This window comes from Microtus oregoni, unplaced genomic scaffold (assembly GCF_018167655.1).
Source record: "Microtus oregoni isolate MIOR12 unplaced genomic scaffold, Mior012 000024F_ref0000369, whole genome shotgun sequence".
Lineage (NCBI taxonomy): Eukaryota > Metazoa > Chordata > Mammalia > Rodentia > Cricetidae > Microtus > Microtus oregoni.
In genome coordinates this window covers 10,817,046-10,838,319 of record NW_024543083.1, presented here as the reverse complement: position 1 = coordinate 10,838,319, position 21,274 = coordinate 10,817,046, and the positions used below count along the sequence as shown (strand labels likewise).

At 44.0% G+C, this 21,274-nt stretch overlaps 1 protein-coding gene across 1 annotated transcript; it reads right to left on the bottom strand.

Moving 5' to 3' along the window:
- Positions 1-6,801: 6,801 nt before the first annotated feature.
- Positions 6,802-17,523, bottom strand: Gins4 (GINS complex subunit 4). The gene is made up of 8 exons (XM_041673890.1): positions 17,322-17,523; positions 16,867-16,980; positions 13,868-13,954; positions 11,965-12,078; positions 10,662-10,759; positions 10,340-10,428; positions 8,239-8,329; positions 6,802-8,154 (listed from the first exon to the last, which is right to left on the bottom strand). The coding sequence occupies exons 2-8, from the start codon at positions 16,960-16,962 to the stop codon at positions 8,058-8,060; spliced, it is 672 nt and encodes a 223-aa protein (XP_041529824.1). The 5' UTR covers positions 16,963-16,980; positions 17,322-17,523; the 3' UTR covers positions 6,802-8,057.
- Positions 17,524-21,274: the final 3,751 nt, after the last annotated feature.

The following is a 21,274-nucleotide window of genomic DNA, read 5'->3' as shown; positions in this document are numbered from 1 at the left end:
TCAACCAGTTAGAAATGGAAAAGATCTACCAAATCAATCATATTACTTAACTCAGTTGGGAACCAGCCAGCTGGATAGGCATAGCCTGTGTGAATGCCATCCAAAGAGCTCAATACCAGGCCTTTTATTTTCCTTCACAAACAGTGGGGTCAGGGAAAGGTAACTTGTTTTCTGAGGTGGAAGATGCAAGCTTAGCCACACTACTTAATTGGCTGTGGGAAAACTGAAGTGCTTATATTTGCAAATTTGTACCAATTGGGCAAAAAGATAAGATCGTGCCTGTTTGAGTGCAGTGTCACAACCTATGATTCCAGCACTGTAGGAGGGTGATCAAGAGTTCCTGGCAGCCTGAGCTACCTACAGACCTTGCCTCTCAACTGCCAACATGGAAGGAAGGAAAGAAAGCTGGCTGCACTGAGCTAACTACTGTGCAACTCAAGAAACAGTGATAAATATATCTTTAGTGCACATGACTGACAAAGGACTACTAGGTGCCGTATAGAAGGTGCTCATTCCACAGCTACCATTTGTGAGCAACAAGTGTACAAGGGCATTCAGCGTAGCAAAGGTTATTGTTGCAAAAGTTTAGGAACAATCTCAAGTGATTGGTCAACTAAACTATGGTTATTCAGGTAATAAAATTTCATGTGGCTGGAAAAGAAATCCAAGATTCCATCTTTGTTCCCAACCAGTTAGATCTTGAGGAGGGTGTGTTATTAGGAATCAAAACAAGAAAAGAGAAAAATTAAAAGCTGTTACATTTTGTATGCTTTCCAGTGTAGATGGGACATTGTAATTTTTATAATAAAATTAAGACGAAGTTACATTGTTAGGAGTTACTGATTTTCTGTGCTCCACAGTCAGAGTCACCTAGTGAAGGATATTGAGTGATAAGGCCCTGCATTGATGACGAAATGATGTAGGAAGAGGGTAAAGCATTATTTCCCATAAGTCTTCCAAGTTGCTCATGGATAGTAAAACTGCTTGGGAATTACAGTTACCTGGTATCTAAGTTAGGGTTTCTATTGCTGGGAAGAGACACCATGACCACTGCAACACTTACAAAGAAAAACATTTGCTGGGTGGTGGCGGTGCATGCCTTTAATCCCAGCACTCAGGAGGCAGAGGTAGGCGGATCTCTGTGAGTTCAAGGCCAGCCTGGGCTACAAGAGCTAGTTCCAGAACAGGCTCCAAAACAACAGAAAAACCTTGTCTTGTAAAACCAAACAAACAAAAAGAAAAACATTTCATTGGGGCCGGCTTACAGTTCAGAGGTTTAGTCCATTGTTGTCATCGTGGGAAGCATGGTGGCATGCAGGCAGACATGGTGCTGAAGAGGTAGCTCAGAGTTCTACATCTGGATTGGCAGGCAGCAGGAAGAGTGACGCTGGGCCTGACTCAAGCATCTGTAACCCCAAAGCCCATCCCCAGTGACATACTTCCTCCAACAGGACCATACCAACTAATAGTACTACTTCCTTGTGGGCCAATGGGGAGTTTTCAAACCACCTCACGTGGTTCCTGTAATTAGTAATGTGTACAGAAATCTAGTCCCATTAAATCCTTAGTGAGTCAAGGAAACTAGTAATAGTTTCCCACTGACTCCAACCTTACTATAAAAAACACAAGCAGTAGTCCTCAGGCTGTGTGGCTATTTGTCCCTTTTCTCCATTTTCATTTTGATAACAACTGATTTCCACCCTGGTTTGGCCAATCTTAAGAATAGCTGAGAACTTATATCTGATCCATAAGCATGAAGCAGAATTTGGGGTACACACAGCTGAGAATGGCATGGGCTTTTGAAACCTCAAAAAGCCCACACCACTTAACCCTTCCCAAACAACTATCCTTCCACCAACTAAGGACTGAACCTTCAAATATATGAACTGTTTCATCCTCCAAGTCCTAAGGATTTTCTGTTTTCCAGGGTCTTTTCAAGCTGAGGCTGCAGGGATGGTTGTCTTGATCAGCTCATCACCCCAGAGCCTCTAGCATCTGTATGTATTTATCCCTAGGGCAGATATATTTTGGAACCAAGTTATCAGGTCTGGTTAGGAGAGACAGGAGGCATAAAACCCAATTGTGCAGCTGTCCATGCCAGCTTGAGGCGGTGTCCTGAGCAAGGCGGCAATTGTTGAACTCTACAGAGGTAGAGACTTGTACTGTGGCACACAGTGGGATGCGCTCAGCTGCTAATTCCCCAGCAGTCAGCAGTGCTCTTGGCTCCACCCATCCACCCCGCCTCAGGTTCCTTCCCCAGTGGTGACTATCTGGTCTGTATCCCTTCCAGATGAGTACAGAAGGATGGATGTTTAGGTACAATGAAGAATAGGTGCTGTGGTTGGTCCCCAACCCATGAACAAAAGTTGCTGTTGCTTTCAGCTTTACGAGATGAGGGATGTCATTATTCTTTCCTGCAGCAATCTGGAAATACTATTCTGGAATAAAATCTGACATAGAAATAAACCTGGGGAACTAAGAAGCAGACCGATGAACTTTCTCTAAGCTCTCATTTCATTTATTAAACCTTTGTCAAAACTAGTGAGCAACATCAATAAGCATTTAATGTTGACTGGAGAGCATAAAGTACTAAGACTTGAGAGGCGAGGATCAAGTATAAAAGAGTGAGGCAGAATACCCCCTCTCCCAGCATGGGCCAACTTGTTTTGGGGTGGAAAGCAGGCTTGCCTGTAAAGAGAGTTACAAGTGTCTGGTACACATTTCAACATGCTATACTTAACAGAAGAAGCTAGACATGACTGATGCCATTTTCATTAGGTAACTTTCATGACCTGTTCTAAACGGGAGATGGCAGGTTTACCATTACGCTGTGTGGATTTCTCCAGAATGACTTACATGAAATTCTGAGTGGGATTTAAGTGGAAGTAAAATAGCAAAACTGTAACCACAAATGGAGGTAAAAGAGAAAGGACAACATGACCAGGACTTCATGGCCAATAGAGAACTGTGCTTGTTCAGGGGTCTAAATAAGGATTTAAAGGCATCCATGGAATGCAGTTTGTTCCTTGTCCACAATGTAGAAACAAAAGCTAAGTTCCTACACTCTAACAACTGGCCATGACTCCTTGGAGCCTGACCTCTAGGGACTTAGTGATGTTTTATTCAGACATATAGACCCTAACTACTAACGATCCCATTGTATTTTATACAACTTGTGCTGTAAAATTAATTACTAGTCAACAAAAGTGAGGTGCCTACCTATCTATTCAAACAGCACCCCCCACAAATGGTTCTTGAGGTAAGACCTAAGACCTCTCCCTCTTAGTGGCTGATGCTTTGGAAACTCCCACTTCCTCTTCTGCAGTGATTTATTGTTTATTTTTTTCTGAATAGGGTTTCCATGTGTAGCCCTGGCTGTCCTGGAACTCACTCCGTAGACCAGGCTGGCCTTGAACTCAAAAGATCCACCTGCCTCCGCCTCCCGAGAGCTGGGATTAAAGGTGTGTGCCATCAATCCTGGCTTCTTGGCATTTTAATGTCTCAGTTATGTCCCCTGTACATTCTTTTTACCCACCCATGTCTTCTGACACCTGTTGAAAGCACATTAACCCCTTTACTCCTTCCTCTTCTGGAAGCAACTGATAACCAACGAAGCTTTTGGAGAAGCAGTATGATAGTTAAAATTATGTTTGTGGAAAATCATAGGTTCAGAAAAAACAGGGAACAATAAAAACAATCATTTGGGCTGGGATCAATTTGGGCGCCAAGTTATATCCCTAAGAGGCTTAAAACTTACTCTTATATCAAAGCTTACAACCCAAGAAAGTCATCTAAGCTGTGGGTCAGAATACTTCCCTATTGATCCAATCTCGTCTGTGTTTTATGCTTATAACCAAAGTGTCTTAGTAAGCCTCACTGTATTTTCCTCGAGGAAAGAGAAAAAAAGAAAGCTTGGTGGTACCAGGGCATGGTACCACTTTACGACTGAACTTACAGTCTCAACCCTGTTATTTAGCTGGGTTGTCTTCCATAGTTGTAGAAGCTTAGAACAAAGGATGATGTAATTGCTTGATGAAAATGTCTGTCATTTTAGTGGTAAGTTTTTAACCCTAAAGCAAAATACTATGAAACAAAAAAGTAAAATCCATGACAGCCAAGCCTTTCTTGGTTTTGAAATGCAAATTTCCCTTTATGTAGAGATGAAAAATTTCACTCCTTTTCAAAGAAATGGAACAATTGACCCCGTGGCTTTAGCAGGGAATCCAGCTCCTCCATACGACCAGGCATGCACGGTACAGGTGTAAACCTGCTGCTCAGTGTGGTCCTTAGGGCAGCAGGTTGCACAACTTTGGGCCTCATCCATCCCTCCTGGAACAGCATCTAAATAGAGCTTTTGTCTATGAGTGCACTACTTCCAACCATTAAGCTAAGCCCCTAGTTTGAGAATCTACATCTTACCAAGATCTCTCTGTGATTGAGGTACACATCCAAGATGTAAGAACTATTCCAGGGCTGGCAAGATGGCTTAAAGGCAAGGGCACTTGCCAACAAGACTGATGACTAATCTTCATCCTTACGACCAACATGCTGGAGAGAGATTCACTATACCCAGTTGTTCTGTGACCTCCGCATGCGTGCTGTGGTTTGTACATTTCCACCCACATTTAGACAAAACACACGAATGAAAAAAGGACAGAGCTGTTCTAGACAACACTCCCGGTTGTTCTCCAGAGGCTGAGCACCACAATGCGGTGGGAAGGCAGCTTGGTCATTTCCACCACTAAACAGCTATTTCTCAGGACTGCTGTGAGAACCAAATGATCCAGTGAATTCTGTATTCTGGTCCCAATCTACTTCCTAGACTTTATTCTACACTGCCCTCTACCCGTGCCACCACAGAAAGAGAATGGCATTTCTGCTTTAGGACCTCACACAACTTTCTTCTCCACCTAGAATTCCCTGCCATGTGATCTCTGCATGACCAGCTTGTCATTCAGACCTCAGTCCAAGTATCTTTACAGTGGGAACATCCTAGACTGTGTTAATCAGTATTATTTATGTCAACTTGACATAAACTAGAGTCATCTGGGAAGAGGAAGCCTCATTTGAGAAGATCCCTCTATCTTGTAGGCAAGTCTGTGGGGGCATTTTCTTGACTAACGTGGGAGTGAGGGCTCAGCCCACTCCTGGGCAAGGTGATTCTGGGTTGTATAAGAAAGCAGACCAAGCAAGCCATGGAGGTTCGGTCAGGAAGCAGCTCCCCTCCATGACCTCTGCCTCCAGGTTCCTGCCTTGCCCTCCCTTAATGGATTAAGCCAAATAAATCCCCAAGCTGCTTTTGGTCCACGTTTTACTGTGGTAATAAAAAGGAAACTAGGAGAGGACTTGGTACCATGGAGTACCATATCGTGGGGGAGGATTATGGGAAGTGTGTGGAACTATGGGTTGCAAAAGTGATTGTACACCCAAAGTTTAATGGGTTGTTCCACGGGAACTGGAAGATAAAAATGCTGAGAGCAGTGGAAGCCTGAATTGTGAAGTTACAGAACAAAGTTTGAGAATCTCTCAAAGGATTTGTTAGGACTGTTCATATATTTTGTATTAAACAACTGTGGTTTTTAATCTGCTAGGGCTGAAGAATCAGCTGTGATTAGCAAGGCTAGTGCCACTGAGATAAAATCTGGGAAGTATTTTCTAAGGATCAGCACCCGGTGAAGCTTTATCTCAAGCTGGTAGGCAAACTTGGTACAAGTAAGTCTTCCATATGTACTGGCTTTGGCAACATGGAAGCTGACAGGTCTGGAGAGGACATGGAGAGCAGTTGAGGCTTGGCACTACGGGAAGCCAGGAGATGCCATTGGTGAAGATAGTCTCAGTTGCAGTGAAGACCCGACAAATTAGAAGCAAGGATCGTGGGAAGGTCATCAAGGACAGCAGCAGGTGTGGACGAGAGCTGGCTTGAGCCAATGAGAAAAAGTGCATGTGTTGCGGATGGCAGAGTTGAAGAAGCAGAACTGCCTAAGCTTTAAGATCATGAGTGAGTAAATCTCAGATACTGTACAGATTTATACCGTTGGTTTTGGTTTTGCTTTGTGCCTGGTTCGTCCCTCTTGAAATAAAAAGCATGCAACTTAGTTTTGACTTAACAGGAACCAGCTTTTCTAATTTTAGAGACTGGATATTTTAAGGAGACTGAATTTTAAGACTATAGGATTTTGAAAGCTAGATGTATTTTATATTGTAACATTGATATCTTGGGGATAGACAAGAAAGTAAAGATTAAAATTTAATAGTAATGTTTAGGTGTGTCGAGTAGAAAAGGAGTCAACGGTGCTAGTTACTTTTTATTTTTGATCAACTTGACATAAGTTAGAATCCTCTCAGAAGAGGAAATCTCAGTTGAGAAAATGCCCCATAGGGAAGTTTGTAGGGGCATTTTTTTTCTTTCTCCAGACAGGGTTTCTCTGTAGCTTTGAAGCCTGTCTTGGGACTAGCTCTTGTAGACCAGGCTGGCCTCAAATTCAGAGATCCACCTGCCTCTACCTCCTGAGTGCTGGGATTAAAGGCGTCGTCCACCACTGCCCAGCTAGGAGCATTTTTGTGATTAGTGATTGATGTAGGAGGGCCTAGCTAACTGTAGGCACTGCCAACCTTGAGCAGGTGGTCCTGGGTTGTTTAAGAAGACTGAGCAAGCCATGAAGGGCAAGCCAGTAGTGTTCCCCCATGGCCTCTGCTTCAGTTCCTGCTCTGACTTCCATCAGTGATGAACTTGGTTGTGGAAGTAGAGGAGAACCCAAGCTGCTCTTGGTTCTATTGCAGCAATGTAATGCAAAGTAGGACAGCCACACGTCTGCCGCTCTGGAGAGCATTCTGTGCAGGAGACTTAACCACACTTTCTGAGCAGGGACAAGGAATATCTAATTCAGGATTGTGATCCTGGTGTTCCAGCAGCTGTGCCCAGCACGCGGTCTGCTCACTATACATTACTTAGTGCAGAGGACAAAGCTACTCTGAAGAGTGCAGTCGACTAGAAGAACATCAAACACTTTTATTTACAGAGAACCTTCCTTGTTTTGACCTACTGGGGTTCTCTTGGCAGTGATAGAAATTACACTGGTTTACTCTCTGATCATGCTATGTAAGTGAAAATCTGCATTGTCACGAAGAGACTGGCTGGGCATGGCGGTGCACATCTTTAATTCCAGCAACAGGGAGGCAGAGGCAGACAGGTCTACATAGTGAGTTCCAGGAGAACCAGAACTACCCCATCTCAAAATAAGTAACAATAAGTAAAAAGGAAAGGCTGCTTTTCATCAGTCTCGAGGTGCTAACTCATGAGCTGTCCGTCTTCCCTTCAGGTGTTAAGCTGTTCACATTATGCCATTTTACCCATATCCCTGGATATGCTGAGGTCCCAGCTTAGGACAGTTCATAATGATGATGTTTCGTTCAGAGGCTGGAGCACAATGGCCTGAAGACCTGATAGGCAAAACTGCCTGAGACACAGGGAGAATCTATTTCCTTAGACACTAAACTAAGAATCGTCCAAAGACTCCTTCTACCACAAGTCTGACATTTAACAGTGGCTTATTTAACTGTGACTTTCATCAGTTATGCATGACAGAAATTTGTGTTAAGTTCAATATTTAAGGTTCTAAAACATTAGGTCACATATTATATGATGTATAAAAGTAGCTGCTTATAATCTTCTACCAGGAAAGCTAAAGGATTTCTCTTGTTACCATCAAGTTATGCTCAATTCATCTCCGCATCATGGCAGGGCAGAGAAGCCTCTTCGTGACGTTTCCTGAGTTCAGTAAATAGTAGGAAAAAAAAGGCACACATCTGACAGTCCATTTATTTGCTGAGAAGCCAGACAGAGCAAGGGCCCCATCTGCTGGTGCTGGCTAGAACAGCAGGGAGTTAGAGAAGGCTGTGGTGATGAAGGAAACCCGCACTGATCTTTTTTCCATGGCCAAGTAGTCCGCATGTTGCTGAGAAAAGCCTACTGCATGGCTTCATTATTCTTAGACACAAAAGGAAATGGGGTTTCTAATATTGTCCATGATTCCACATCCTCAGGCTTGTTAGTTGTTTTATATTAACTGAACGGCTCCAGAAGCAACAAGAGGTGCAATGGTTTTGTACCGGATCAAGTGCTGTGAGCCCTCCTCCAAGTCAATAACATAGTCTCTGAAAAAGAGGAGATGTTTTATGTACAGAGCTTAGCCACTTCTCCATGGGGAAGCCACACCCTCTTCTGGTCATGCCACTCACCTCTGCTCATCTGCTTCTGGTTCTACGAGGATGTTTTCTTGTCGCTCCTTCACTCTCAGAAACACGTATGAGTCTAGGTCTGGTTTGGGAACTGCCAGGAAGAGACAACTGTAACCATAGAACAGCTGACATGTTCAACACGACAAAAGTCACTAGGGTGAATGCTGCTGAGACTGGTGATGAGGAGGGGGATGCGAGGGGACTCTCCTATGCAGCAGTTTCCTATTTTGAAAGGGGTTCATTCCAAGAACCCCAGTGGATAGTACCAAACCTTGTATATACCTCTCTTTATGTACATACTTATGATAAAGTTTAATAGCACTGATCATATAATAGAGCAATTATACTGTAATAAAGTCAATGTGGCTTCTGTTATTGACCTGTACCCACCTTAAGCCTGTGATGAGAGGACATAATGCCTACATGATAAAGGAGATAAACTATTAGGAGACAGTTTGGGCACCACTTTAACACAAGTACCGAGGTACAGTATCAGTGATCCGATAAGTGAGACTTCATAATACTGTTCAGAACAGCACAGGATTAGAAACTAGGTTTTAAGTATTTATGTGTATGAGTATTTGCCTGCATGCAATGCCACAGAGACCAGAAGAGGGTGTTGGATCCCTTGGAACTAGAGTTATAGACAGTTTTAAGTTGCCACGTGGGTACCAGGAATTGGACCCAGGTCTTCTGTAAGGGTAGCAACTGCTTTTAACCACTGAGCCATCTCTCTAGTCCCAACAGCTCAGGATTTAAAAATTACGAGTCATTTCTAGAACTGTCCAGTTTGTATTTTTGGAACATGGATAACTATAGATAATAAATCTTGAAAAGTGAAGCCACAGATGAGTAGAAAGCACTGGACACTATGGAAGATACAAATAAGTATTAACACATCTCCCCAGACGATGCAGTAACAAGCTGTAAGCCAAGGCTCACGTACTTTCAGTAGTGTGGACAAAGGAGCAGATGTGCTTCTTTTCTTTAAATAAAAGCCCAGGGTTTAAAGACGAGAAATGAGACTGACATAAAATATACACGAAGATCTAGGAGCTTATGTGCAGGGCAGCGTGGGTTACAGCTGAGTGCTAGCAGTAGACAAAGCAGTCTCTCAATGACGAAGGCTAAGGACCTGCTGCTCCCCTTCCACCACCACTGCTCCAGTTTGCTCCAGGTCTCACAGGCTCAACTACATCTCTTTGGAATTCATATATGCAAGTTATAATTTCTGGTATTTGGAATGGAACTATGGAAGAAGGCTTTTAAGAAGGTGTTTAAGTTTAAATGACACCATTAAGGATAGGTCCTAAGTCAATCTGACCTGTGTTCTGATAAGAGGAGATTAAAACACAGAAGGGTATAGTGACTTTAAAAAGAGGTCCGAATGCTTGCCTCTTCCCTTTGGCTATGGAGGACACAGAGAAGGAACCATGAAGGGGACAAGTTCTTATTAGACATCAAGTCTGGTGCCTTGATTTTGGACGTCCAGCTGCCAAAACTGGGAGCTGTTCAAATGTACTAGGACTTGACTTTCCTTACCACAGGCCTCCTGCGGCAGCACACACGACAGGGCAAGAGATGAGGACACCACTGTATGTGTGCCCTGGAGACACTGAGCGCAAGTTTGTCTTATCAGACTGCACTGTAGCAGACTGTGAAGGCCAGGGACCCACAAAAGCTTAGCTGGCCAAAGTTTACAAGAGCTGAAAAGTCCTTTCTAGAGGCAGAAAACTGTTTCTAGTCTCCTTTGTAGCCACCACATTCTAAAACCTATGACACCTGTGAGAGCTGCTCCCCTAGAACTCAGAAAGGTCCAGGACCCTCCAAGATGCTCAGAAGGTATGCAGCTGAAGAAATGAGGAAGTCTGTATCTGGGGTAGCTGCCACTTGCAGGACACAAGGGTGAGTACTGCTCAAACAGTGGCCTTGACATCTAGTTTTGATTACTTTTTTAACCAGACCCTCCCTCTTTCCTCCTATTATCTTAGTTACATATTTTCCTATACTGACTAAAGCGCGCCGACTCTCAGCTGTCTGAAGATGTCCGGGATGTATATTATGGTCCTGATGCTGATCTGGAAAAGGCATCTTTGCTTACCTGCCCTCAAGAGGTCCACTTTCTGCAGGTTGGGAGGCATGTGCTTTAAGGCAACATTTCTAAGATGGGTCTCTGTGTGATTCATATACCTGGAACAAAGAAATTCAAACTGGGGAAGTAGAAAAAGACAAGATCTCCTGAGTTAATTGGGAGCATGGGGACCTTGGGAGAGGGCTGAAGGGGAGGGGAGAGGTAGGGACGGGAGCAAACAGCTCTGGTGTGCAGCAACAGGACCCACCAGGGCTACCTGGCTGACCACTGTGGACAAAGCCCACACGGGACGCCAGGTGCAGAAGCAGTTCCACATCTCGTGTTCACTTACTCTTTGACAAAGACAAACTCCTCTGGAGAAAGGATGGAAGGCTCCCCCAGAGTGCGCGTTTTCTCCTTTTCTAGGATGTGCGGGAAAAACTTCTCTATCTGTAAAGATAATAAAAATGAAAATTCATTATTTAGGGTTCATATACTTGCTTCTTTCATCTCAGTGCCTTGCATAAACTAGGCTAGTGCTCTACCACTAAGCTACACCAAGCTCAGTTTTATTTTGTGTGTGCTTGTGCATGTTCATATGTGTGTGTGGTGGGAGTACACGTATGCATGTGCACACATGTACAGGCAAGAAGACAACCTTGGGTTCATTTCTCAGGAGTCAATGACGTAGACTTTTGAGACATTGTCTCTCACTGTCCTAGAGCTTGCTGAATGAGGTTGTCGCTAATTTTAAAGTTGACAGGAAAGGGCTACAGAAATTGTTCAGTGGTTGAGAGCATTTATTGCTCTTGCAAAGGACATCATGGCGCCTGGTTGGGTAATTATACTTCAAAAACTTCAGGTTGGTTCAGTGTAGAAAGACCTTACTGAGATGAATCTAGTTGTCAGCTATGCTAATGTTATCTTAAATGGTGTCCTATCCACCTTCCATCCTCAATAACGGATGTGACTGTTCTATTCCACTGTAGTTTGATCACTTCTATGGAATAGGACAATCAGATAGCCAGAGTTACACACTGAGACCCTGTCTCAAAAACAAACAGTTTCAACTTCATTTTTGTAAGTCAGGCTGCCACAGAGCTCTAGTAGAATGGCATTTATCATAGCCCATTTGACAGATGCTAAATAACTGGAAGTGGCTCTCACTAGCCAGGCGGCTCTCTCTCCCGAGGAACTCTGTCTTTAGCTCTGACTCATTCTAGCTCCAGAGGGCACCACTGTCATCAGATGAATCAGATTTAAAATATGTTAAATTTTCTTTTTTCTTTCTTTCTTTTTTTTTTTGTCTTTTTTGGAAGGGAAGGGGAGAGGGGTAAGGGAAGAAGGGGAAAGAGCAGAGAGAATCAGAGAGAGAGAGAGAGAGAGAGAGAGAGAGAGAGAGAGAAGGGGGAGAAGGGGGAGAAATGGGGAGATGGCGAGAGGCAGAAATTGTCTTTTCGGGGGAGAGATGGAAAAGCTAAAATATGTTAAAATTTCCTGGGCTTGTCCAACCTATAGCTTCAGCTACACTTCCCAGAGTATAGTCTCCTTATTCTCTGGTTTTAGTGTTGCTGGGCTCTTAGAATCTGGAGGCCCTCAACTTCTCCCCATTCTATTCAATATTCCAAATTTTACTGGATTAACACCCATCAAACCTTCGTGAGTCGACACCGCAAGTAGCTGCTAAGGACATAGCGGATCCTCTCCATCTCCATTCGATGAATGCTGACCTTCAGATCCCCTCTTTGGGCTCTTCTGAGATTGTCTTCCTATTATAAGAGAAATTTAAGTCATGATGTTCAAACACTAAACAATATAATAAACATTGGCAAAGTCAAGGACCAAAGATTATGCAGTTCTAAGATAACAAAGAACTCTATTAGGTATATAATTCTGAAGTACCCACTTTAAAGATGACTATTTGAATAGAATCTGAAAATGAACAGTCACAGGACTCAATCCAACTGTGGAGGAGACAACACGGCATAGAAATGTCTAAGGGCCTATAAACCAGCGTGGAAAACTAGGTTAGGGGCTGGGGAGACAGCTCAGCGGGTAAGGTACTGTTGGCAGAGGCTGCTTGTTTGTTTCCCGGCTATCCAGAGTCCCGAAATAATCAAGCAGAAATCTGTATTCACTGCAAACTGTTGGGCCAATAGCTTACGTTATTTTCTAGCTAGTCTTATTTACTAAACTAACCTATCTCCATTAATCTGTGCATCAACACAAGGTCGTGGCCTCTGGTAAAGTTTTGGCAAGCTTCAGTGGAGGCGTCTGTCTCCTGTGGCGGCTATATGACTCCTCCTGACTCCACCTACTCTCTCTCCATATGCTCTTTCTTTCAGCCTAGCTTTACTCTGTTAAGCCACTGGCCAAAAGCAGCTTCTTTATTAACCAATGGCAATAAAACATATTCACAACATATATCACGTCCCACATCACTTCCTCTTTTCTGTCTAAATAAAAAGGAAGGTTTTAATTTTAACACAGCAGCTAATAACCATTGTAACCTAGTTCCAGGGAATCTGATACCCTCTTCTGGGCTTTGTGGGCACCAGACATGAATGTACCACACACACATACATGCAGGCAAAACATTCACACATAAAATAAAAATGAACTGAAAAATTTTATGGAAACCTTGTAGTTTATAAATATAGATGCAATGACCAACCTTAGCAGTCACCTTGACCACATCTGGAATCAACTAAAACCCAAGCAGCTGAGCACACCTGTGAGGGATTTCCTTGATTATATCACATGCGATGGGAAGACTGACCATACACTCGGTGGGTAACCTACATAAAAAGACACGGGAAAAGGAATCTCCTGCTTTTTGCCTGCTTGCCCTCAACGTTGAGGGCAAGTTCATCTGTCCTTCCCTAGTAATAGAACACACTTCTTTGGGATTCCAACTTGTACTGAAGATCAACTGAGACATACACCTTATTGGACTGAATTACTTTCTATCAGATTCTTGGCCTTCCTGTTGAGAGTCAGACCACAGCCTGTAAGCCACTGCACTATGATGTGGGATTCCCCTGTGTATGCAGTGAATACTATTGGCTAATAAAGAAACTGCTTTGAGCAGAGCGGGGATGAAAAGAGTTAGGCAGGGAAAACTAAACTGAATGCTGGAAGAAAGAAGATGGAGTCAGGGAGACGCCATGGAGCCACTGCCAGAGACAGAAATCCCAAAACTCTGTGGGTAGGCCACAGCCACGTGGAGATACACAGATTAATGGAGATGGGTTAGTTAAGGATATAAGAGTTAGCCAGAAATACCCTTAAGCTATTGGCCCAACAGTATAGTAAATAATACAGCTTCTGTGTGGTTATTCTGGGAGTCTGGGCAGGTGGGAACACAAAAGTGGATTTCTACTACAGCAATAAATTCCCCATAGATATTCATCTTTCAATTCTCTTCTTCTAGAGAATTTGACTGATACAGTTGCAACGTCTTTTAAAGTACTGGGCTGAATCAAACAAGGCTTGCTGTCAGAACACTTTCCACTATCCTGACCAAATGCTTTCAGCTTTCTCCTCTGCAACTCTTACCATGTGCTCTAACTGTTCCATGACACACTCGACAATTTCAGACCTGCTTTCCAGTAGCTCAGGCGCAAACTTCTCATTCATCCACGCCTAAAACCAACAAGGAAAAGATGAGCGACACAATGGAGCAAAATACACTAGAGACAGCTCACGGGCCCAGGAATGTTACATGCATCTCACACAAGACTAGCAGAGGGGACAGCACATGCTTTACGGTGCCTCTCCATCTCTACTTTTACGGGGGAAGCTTTATTCAACTGAAGAAAATGTTTAAATCACTGTTTACTTCATTCGTCACCATGGTAACTTCTAAGTAATGCCACCTGGTGCTCTAGCCTTACCTGTCACCTGAGAGCATCAACTGGGAACACATTTCTACTTCCTTACCAATACGGAGCGTCATTCATTTTCTTCCTTTCTCCTTTGAGGCAGGAGACCAGTTGCAGACCACACTGGCCTCAATCCCATTGGCCTGCCGCTACCTTCTGAATACAAGCATTAAAGGCACATGCCACCACACTTGGCTTACACTTAATCTTTCTAATAACTGTTTTGTTGATGCTACTTAATCTATTAAGTGTGTGTGTGTGTGAGAGAGAGAGAGACAGACAGACAGAGTCACGGCACATGTGTGGCGGTCAGACGACATCATGTAAGTCCTGCTGGTCAAACTCAGGTCGTCAGGTTTGGAGGTGTCTTTACCCACTGAGCTACCTTGCTTGCCCAGAATAATTACCTTTTTTTTTTTGGTTTTTCGAGACAGGGTTTCTCTGTGGTTTTGGAGCCTGTCCTGGAACTAGCTCTTGTAGACCAGGCTGGTCTCGAACTCACAGAGATCCGCCTGCCTCTGCCTCCCGAGTGCTGGGATTAAAGACGTGCGCCACCACCGCCCGGCCCAGAATAATTACCTTTCAATTACAGGAATTTCAATTAGCTTAGTTAAGATTCATATGACAATCACGCTCAACCTTTCTGATTTGCTTACCCAATTATCATCATGACACAGTAAACATTGTGTTCTGATATAACTGTAAATTTTATTTTAAACTTTTCTAACAGTGATACATCTATATAAAGAAATTCGTTGCAGTTCTGGGGATGAACCCAGGGCTTAGTGCAAGGTAGGGCAACTCTCTACCACTGAGCTATACATACTCCCAGCCTCCAGTCAGAATATTAAATATATTTATCATTGTTACGAGCTGAATTTTGTTCATTAAAATCTGTGTGTTGGCTGGCTTCTGACTCAACAGCAAAGTAGTTGCCTAGCATGTGCAAGCTCATTGGTTCTGTCTTCAGAACCACAAAAACAAACAAAAATTCCTATGTGGTGATCCTAACTCAGTGCCTCCAAGTGTGGCTGTTTGGGAACAGGGCTTTACGGAGGTGAAGGTGCTAATGAGAGCTCATTAGGACAGGACCTAATTCAATGTGACCTGTTTCCTTTTCAGAAAACCAAATTTTATCACCCTACAGCCAAGAGGTCAGATTAAGTGAAGACACAGGAGAGAGCCACCTGCAGGCCAAGGAGAGAAGTCCCAGATGAAAGCAACCACGCAAACCAGCCTCTTAAATACAAAAACAAATCTCTTGGGTAAACCACTCAATCTGAGCAGGATTATGCAGTCCCAGCAAACAAATGCAATCACGGAAATGAGAAACAATGCACTGCCAGAAATCTTTTTTTTTTGTTTTGTTTTTGGTAGCTTTGGAGCCTTTCCTGTAAACTAGCTCTTTTAGACCAGGCTGGCCTGGGACTCACAGAAATCCACCTGCCTCTGCCTCCCGAGTGCTATGATTAAAGGCGAGTGCACCATCACCCGGCTTGCAGGAAATCTTTTAAACCTTTTATTTACAATACACCTTCCCCTTTCCTTTTCTCCCTCTCACCCCTCCCATATCCAATCCCCTCACAAATTCATGGCCTCTTTTTAATCATCGTTACACACACATGCAAATAAGCACACAGCTACAGGCTGCTTAGTTCATTTAGTGTTACTTGTATGTATGTTTTTAGGACTGACCGTTTCGTATCGGATAACCATAGGGATTTCATTCCCAAGGAAGACTAATTCTCCCTCTCTGAGCAGTTGGTGACTGCCTGCAACTAAGTCAGGGGTGGGGCCTCGTAAGATTTTTCCCACTCAGCCTGGGATGCCAGCTGGTATTGTCATGCATTGTTCAGGCCTTGCTTAAGCAGCTGTATTATTGTGCTTTCACGGGTATAGCTTCCCTGTCATATATAGAAGACAACTGCACAGCAGATTTCCTGGTCCTCCGGCTCTTAACAATCTACTCCCTCTTCTTTGATGTTCCCAGAGCCTCAGGGGTAGGGGCTGGGTTGCAGATACATCCATTGGAGCGGGGCACCCCATGGCCAGCTGTCCTCTAAACACCATTCAGGAGTATATGCAGCTCATGCCCCAGAACTTGTGGGGGATCGTAGTGTGTGCTTTACAGACAGCACATAGGTGGCAGAGGCAGGCGATCTCTGAAAGTTCAAGGCCAGCCCTATCTCAAAACCAACCAACCAAAACCCCAAGCATTTTCAAAACTCCTAAACTACCAGTTTCATGAGATTATATATAAATATATGTATAGTTTTATGTGTAATTATATATAAGACTATACATACAATAACATAAAACCTCATAAAACCTTTCTATAAAGCTAAGTTACCAGAGCACAGAAATAATCATTACTATTATGACTGGAAGGAACGTTGGTATTTTTTTTTTTTTTTGCTAAATCAGACATTCTCCAGGGGAAAAAGAAACAGGCAATAGAGAACTGCAGACTCCCACCACACACTTCTTTATGTCCTGAGAATACCACTGTGGTGCCCTTGTGAACTGTTCTACTAAGCAGCGTTACAAACGTTACAAACGCTGCCCTTTGGAAATAATCGTTCGGCGTCCTTATTTTCTGAGCCCTGGTATTGCCCACATGGAGTGAGTTAAGGCCTAAGAACGGGGCACAGGGGTCCTATTTGGGGTGCTTACCTGCTCCAGCCTTTCAATGAGCTCAGCAGGAGTTAGGACCACCTCCTCACTACCCCCATCAGAGTCCTGTCCGTGGAGATCCAGCTCCTCGGTCATGGTTTCTGAACCAGGAACCTAACGGGAATAAACCAACACCCTGTCACTTTTTTCCCCGTTCACTTGCAAATGCCTTTTTAGGTCAATGTTTACTGGGGCTGGAGGACCACCGGCCAGGGATGGAGAACTCACATACTAATTTCCAGTGTTGCGCTTAGTCCCTCAAGAATTAGGTCATTTTCTCTAATCTTTTCGCACTAAACGGAAAGTGCTCCTTTTCGTCCCCAGTAGCAGTGGTTTTTTTGTTTGTTTGTTTTGCCTTAGGGGCCCAGATGTGAAGCTCACCTCGCGCTAAGTGCCTGACACAGCCAATCCGCGGCTAGAGCTGACCCACGTCACCCGGGCGCCCCTACGCTCACCTCACAGCAGTCACTTAAGGCGGCTACACGGAGCGGCAATTCGTCTTCCCTCCCCTTTCGGCCCACACGCTGGCGGGGAACCGCGCGCGGAGTCACCACCGGCGGCGGACTCCGGGCTGGAGCTCCCGCGGAAAGGATGCTGCGGACCGCTTCACCCGGACCCAGCCTCCGGAGGTGCAAATCCCGCGCTTCTAGCCCAAACTCAGCGTCCACCGGAATGACGTCAGCGCGCTGGGGAGCACTAACCAATCACGCAACGGAGAGCGTGCACAGGCGCCACCCTTTGCCCCGTCCACCAAAGGGCGGGCATTCGCGGTGCCACGGAGCGTACTTCCGGAAGGCGGTGGCGAAGGCTGGGAGTGCAGGCTCGGCTAACGCCTGCTCGGGCTCGCCACGTGGGGGCGCTCACCACGCAGCGAGGGGAGCGGGCAGTGCCGCCTGGCGGCCGACCCGGGCAACCGCCTGCTTCCGTCTGTTAAAATCGGTTGCTTCTCCTTTGCATGGCTCAGCTACACCGTCATCTGGAGGCCCGTGAGAAATGCAGATTCTCAGGCCCGGCCTAGGCCGATGCATCAAATTCCTCTGATTGTTATGCAGGCGGTTTGCTTCCATTCAACATAGAGAAGGAAATGAAGAGAGAGAGTATGTGTACGTACATATATGTATATGTGTACTATACACACACACAGACATATACTGGGTGTATTATTTCCATTGTCTGGTTACCAGTATTTCTTTGAATTATAGATGCTTTTCTCTCTGACATGTTTTGTTCTGTGCAAAATGTCACATTTGACAGTCCTAGATTTGTTTGTCTCTAGATCGGAGGACTGGGAAATTTTCTATGCTATGTTGACCAACTGGAAAACAAGGGAAAACAAGCCGTTAGACTGATATTGCCTGGATTATCATAAAAATCACAGGTCTGGGGATATAGCTTAGTTGGTAAAGCGTTCACTTTGTAAGCAGGAGGGCCTGAGTTCAATACCAGAACTTGCATAAATGAGTGGTGGCGACACACATTTGTAACTCCTGCAGGTGGAGACAGGAAGATTCCAGGGCTTTGCCGGCCAGCCACTAGCCCTATCAGTGAGCCCCAGTACCGTGGAAAACTCATTGGTTCACCAGAGTGACTCAGTAGGACCTTAGGAGGAGGGGGAGATGTGACTTCACTGTCTGGGAAAAAATTTTAGTAAGTGTGTGTGTGTGTGATTGCATGTATGTGTTTGTATAGGCATGTGCTTCATATGTACATGGATGAGAGAGGCCAGAGGTCAACAACACTGGTTGTCTCCATCCACTGCTCTCCACCATTTTTTTTAAAGATAATTTTCTTATTGAACTTGGGATTCTTTAAATTAACTGCTCTGGATGGCCAGTGTTCTTCAGGCTTCCCTTTTCCTCCCCAGTTCGCGGGTTACAGATACAGCACTATGTGATATTGGGGATCCAGAATCAGGTCCTCGTGCACAGCCTTCCTCTCCAGCCTGCTGACCTTTCAAAGGTCTCACCTGTCACTAAGAAACAGCCCCCCTTTGACATTTAATGTGGATTGGCTTCAATGCCAAGCCAGTTGCACTATCATTTGATCGATTCATAAATATAGATGATAAATAAACTACATACAAGAGACCCCATTGTCCGTCCTCTGCATTCTTTTGTACAGAAATGTTCTCCGTTATTTGAACTGTTCTTTTTGATAATGGAAGAATGCCTATTCTCTATCCAGGAGTCTTCCTTTTTAGTGTGCATGAATATGAATTCGGTGTGTGTGTGTGTGTGTGTGTGTGTGTGTGGTGCGTGCGCACAGCTATGGGGGCGGTGGGGACCATCTGCCTAACCATAGAGTCTAGAGAATGCTTCATCATTCTCTGCCTTGTTCCCAGGAGAGAGGGTCTCTCGCTTAACTTGGGGCTATGCTGACATTAAGGAAGCCCCAGCGATGCTTTGGTATCTGCTCCCCACATGACTGAGGTTATAGGTGTGGTTAGCCATACTGAGCTTATTAATGAGGGTGCTAAGGAATTGAACCCCAGACAAGATTGCACAGCAAGCGCTCTTACCTGCTGAGCTCCTTGTTTATTCTTAAGGATTTATCTTATTTGTTTTATTTGTGTTATGTGTGTGTGTTTGTACAGGAATGTGTATGCCTACTGAAGCCAGAAGAGTGCATGGAGTCCTCATGGAGCTGGAGTTACACAGGGCTGTGAGCTGTTCAGCATGGGGTGCTGACAACCAAACCCCTGTCCTCTGGAAGGGCAGCAAGTGCTCTAAACTAGTGAGTTATCTAAACTTCCTCATTAGAGTTTCGGAGATGGAATCATATTGGAATTTTTAGTTATATACACCTATAAATTATGCATCTTGACATACTAATACTTAAAATAGAAATAACAGCAGTAATAGAAAGTTGCAGAAATTTAAGTTTTTGGTAGCTTACAGACTTTTGGCATTATTATACTTTTGGCCTGCATTTTCCCATAAAGTAATTGGTATTGACAGGGATGCAGCATGGTGGTACAGTACACTCTTAACATGTGCCCTGGGTTTTACCCCCAGCAACAAAATAAAACAAAATCTCTTTCTACAGTTTATCACTGATGTAAAAAATTATTTATATTTGATACAGGGTCTCATTATGTAACTCTGACTGACCTGGTATGTATATCAGGCTGGGCTCAAGAGACCCACCTAACTCTGCCTCCTAAGGTGTAAAAATTTTAACATTCATTAAATAATAACATTAAATTATTTAATAACATTTAATAATATTCTAATAACATTAGAAAGGTAAATAACAAAATTATATGTTCAGGGTCATAATTCATTATATTGATTTTTTTACTGTAAAAAAGCTTGGAACAGATAAGGTAAATTTCATCTGCAGAGTAGCCCAGAGTGACAGACATTACTGTTTTTATCTTTAGTTATGAAAATATCATTTGACTGAAAATGCTTAAGTTGGTTATGAGTTTGTGTTGTTAGACCCTTTGAAACAAGAACCAGCAGCCTTGGGTATCTGGAACATTGCAGTAGATCCTGTAACACAGTTGCCATTCTAGAAACTGCTCAGGCATAAACTTGGGTTGTGACCCAAGGAGCCCTGTGAATGCTGAGATAACCCTGGGCTTTTATCTGCCACAGGGCTCCATCTTTGACGTTTACATTAAGTGAGGAATCCAGCTTTACCCTGGACACCTCTTGGGGTGGTGCTCATTGTGGACATGGCAATTTACACAGACATACAAAAGGCAGTTTGTTGTGTATCCACCCCTTGTAGCCTCGAATCTATGTTGTCCTGGATAGCCTGGAACTCGCTATATAGACCAAGGTGGCCTAGAACTCACAGAACTGCTTCTACTGGGATCAGCTACTATACCCAACATACAAATTGTTGATAACAAGTAGTTTTTTGGGAGCATTTTCTAGACATTTTCAAAAGTACTGAAAACATAAAATATTCCCATATTACCAACACAGGGGCAAAGATGTAGCCCAGTAGCAGAGAGCTGGTCGGACACATGTGAGGCTTATATGTGATCCCTCCCACTGGTGTTGCTTTTCAAATACAATTCGTCAAACATCCACGAGAGCAGGAGCATGGCGTGGACGAGCTGCACATGCCAATCCTACGCTGGACAGAGGCTGCATCTGTGTGCATCTCACATGCCAGAGTATGGGTTCTCCTTTAGCTAAGTTCCTTGACACTGGGTGGATGCCAAGTTTAGGAATTATCAAAACGTTTTGAATGTGAATTACGCTCACTTCCTGCCAGTGAATTAGTTTGAAAATACGAGGTGAGGGAACACAACATGGTCAAAAACGATAGGATTGGCATCCAGTGCACTCATTTTTAGATCCCTCTTTGCTTTTTCTTCTTAAAAGACAAGACCAACTCTGTGACACCCCACACATCCCGTAAAGTCTCACTCTGGAGCACTCTGCTCCTAAAC

Bases quoted from the DNA above. Each gene is read 5' to 3' on its own strand.
- Gins4 (XM_041673890.1), bottom strand. From the start codon at position 16,962: ATGACCGAGGAGCTGGATCTCCACGGACAGGACTCTGATGGGGGTAGT. The intron at 12,079-13,867 runs GTAAGAGTTGCA...CTCTTATAATAG, and splicing joins TGGAACAGTTAGAGCACATG to GAAGACAATCTCAGAAGAGC. The intron at 10,429-10,661 runs GTAAGTGAACAC...TCTTTGTTCCAG, and splicing joins GAGTTTGTCTTTGTCAAAGA to GTATATGAATCACACAGAGA.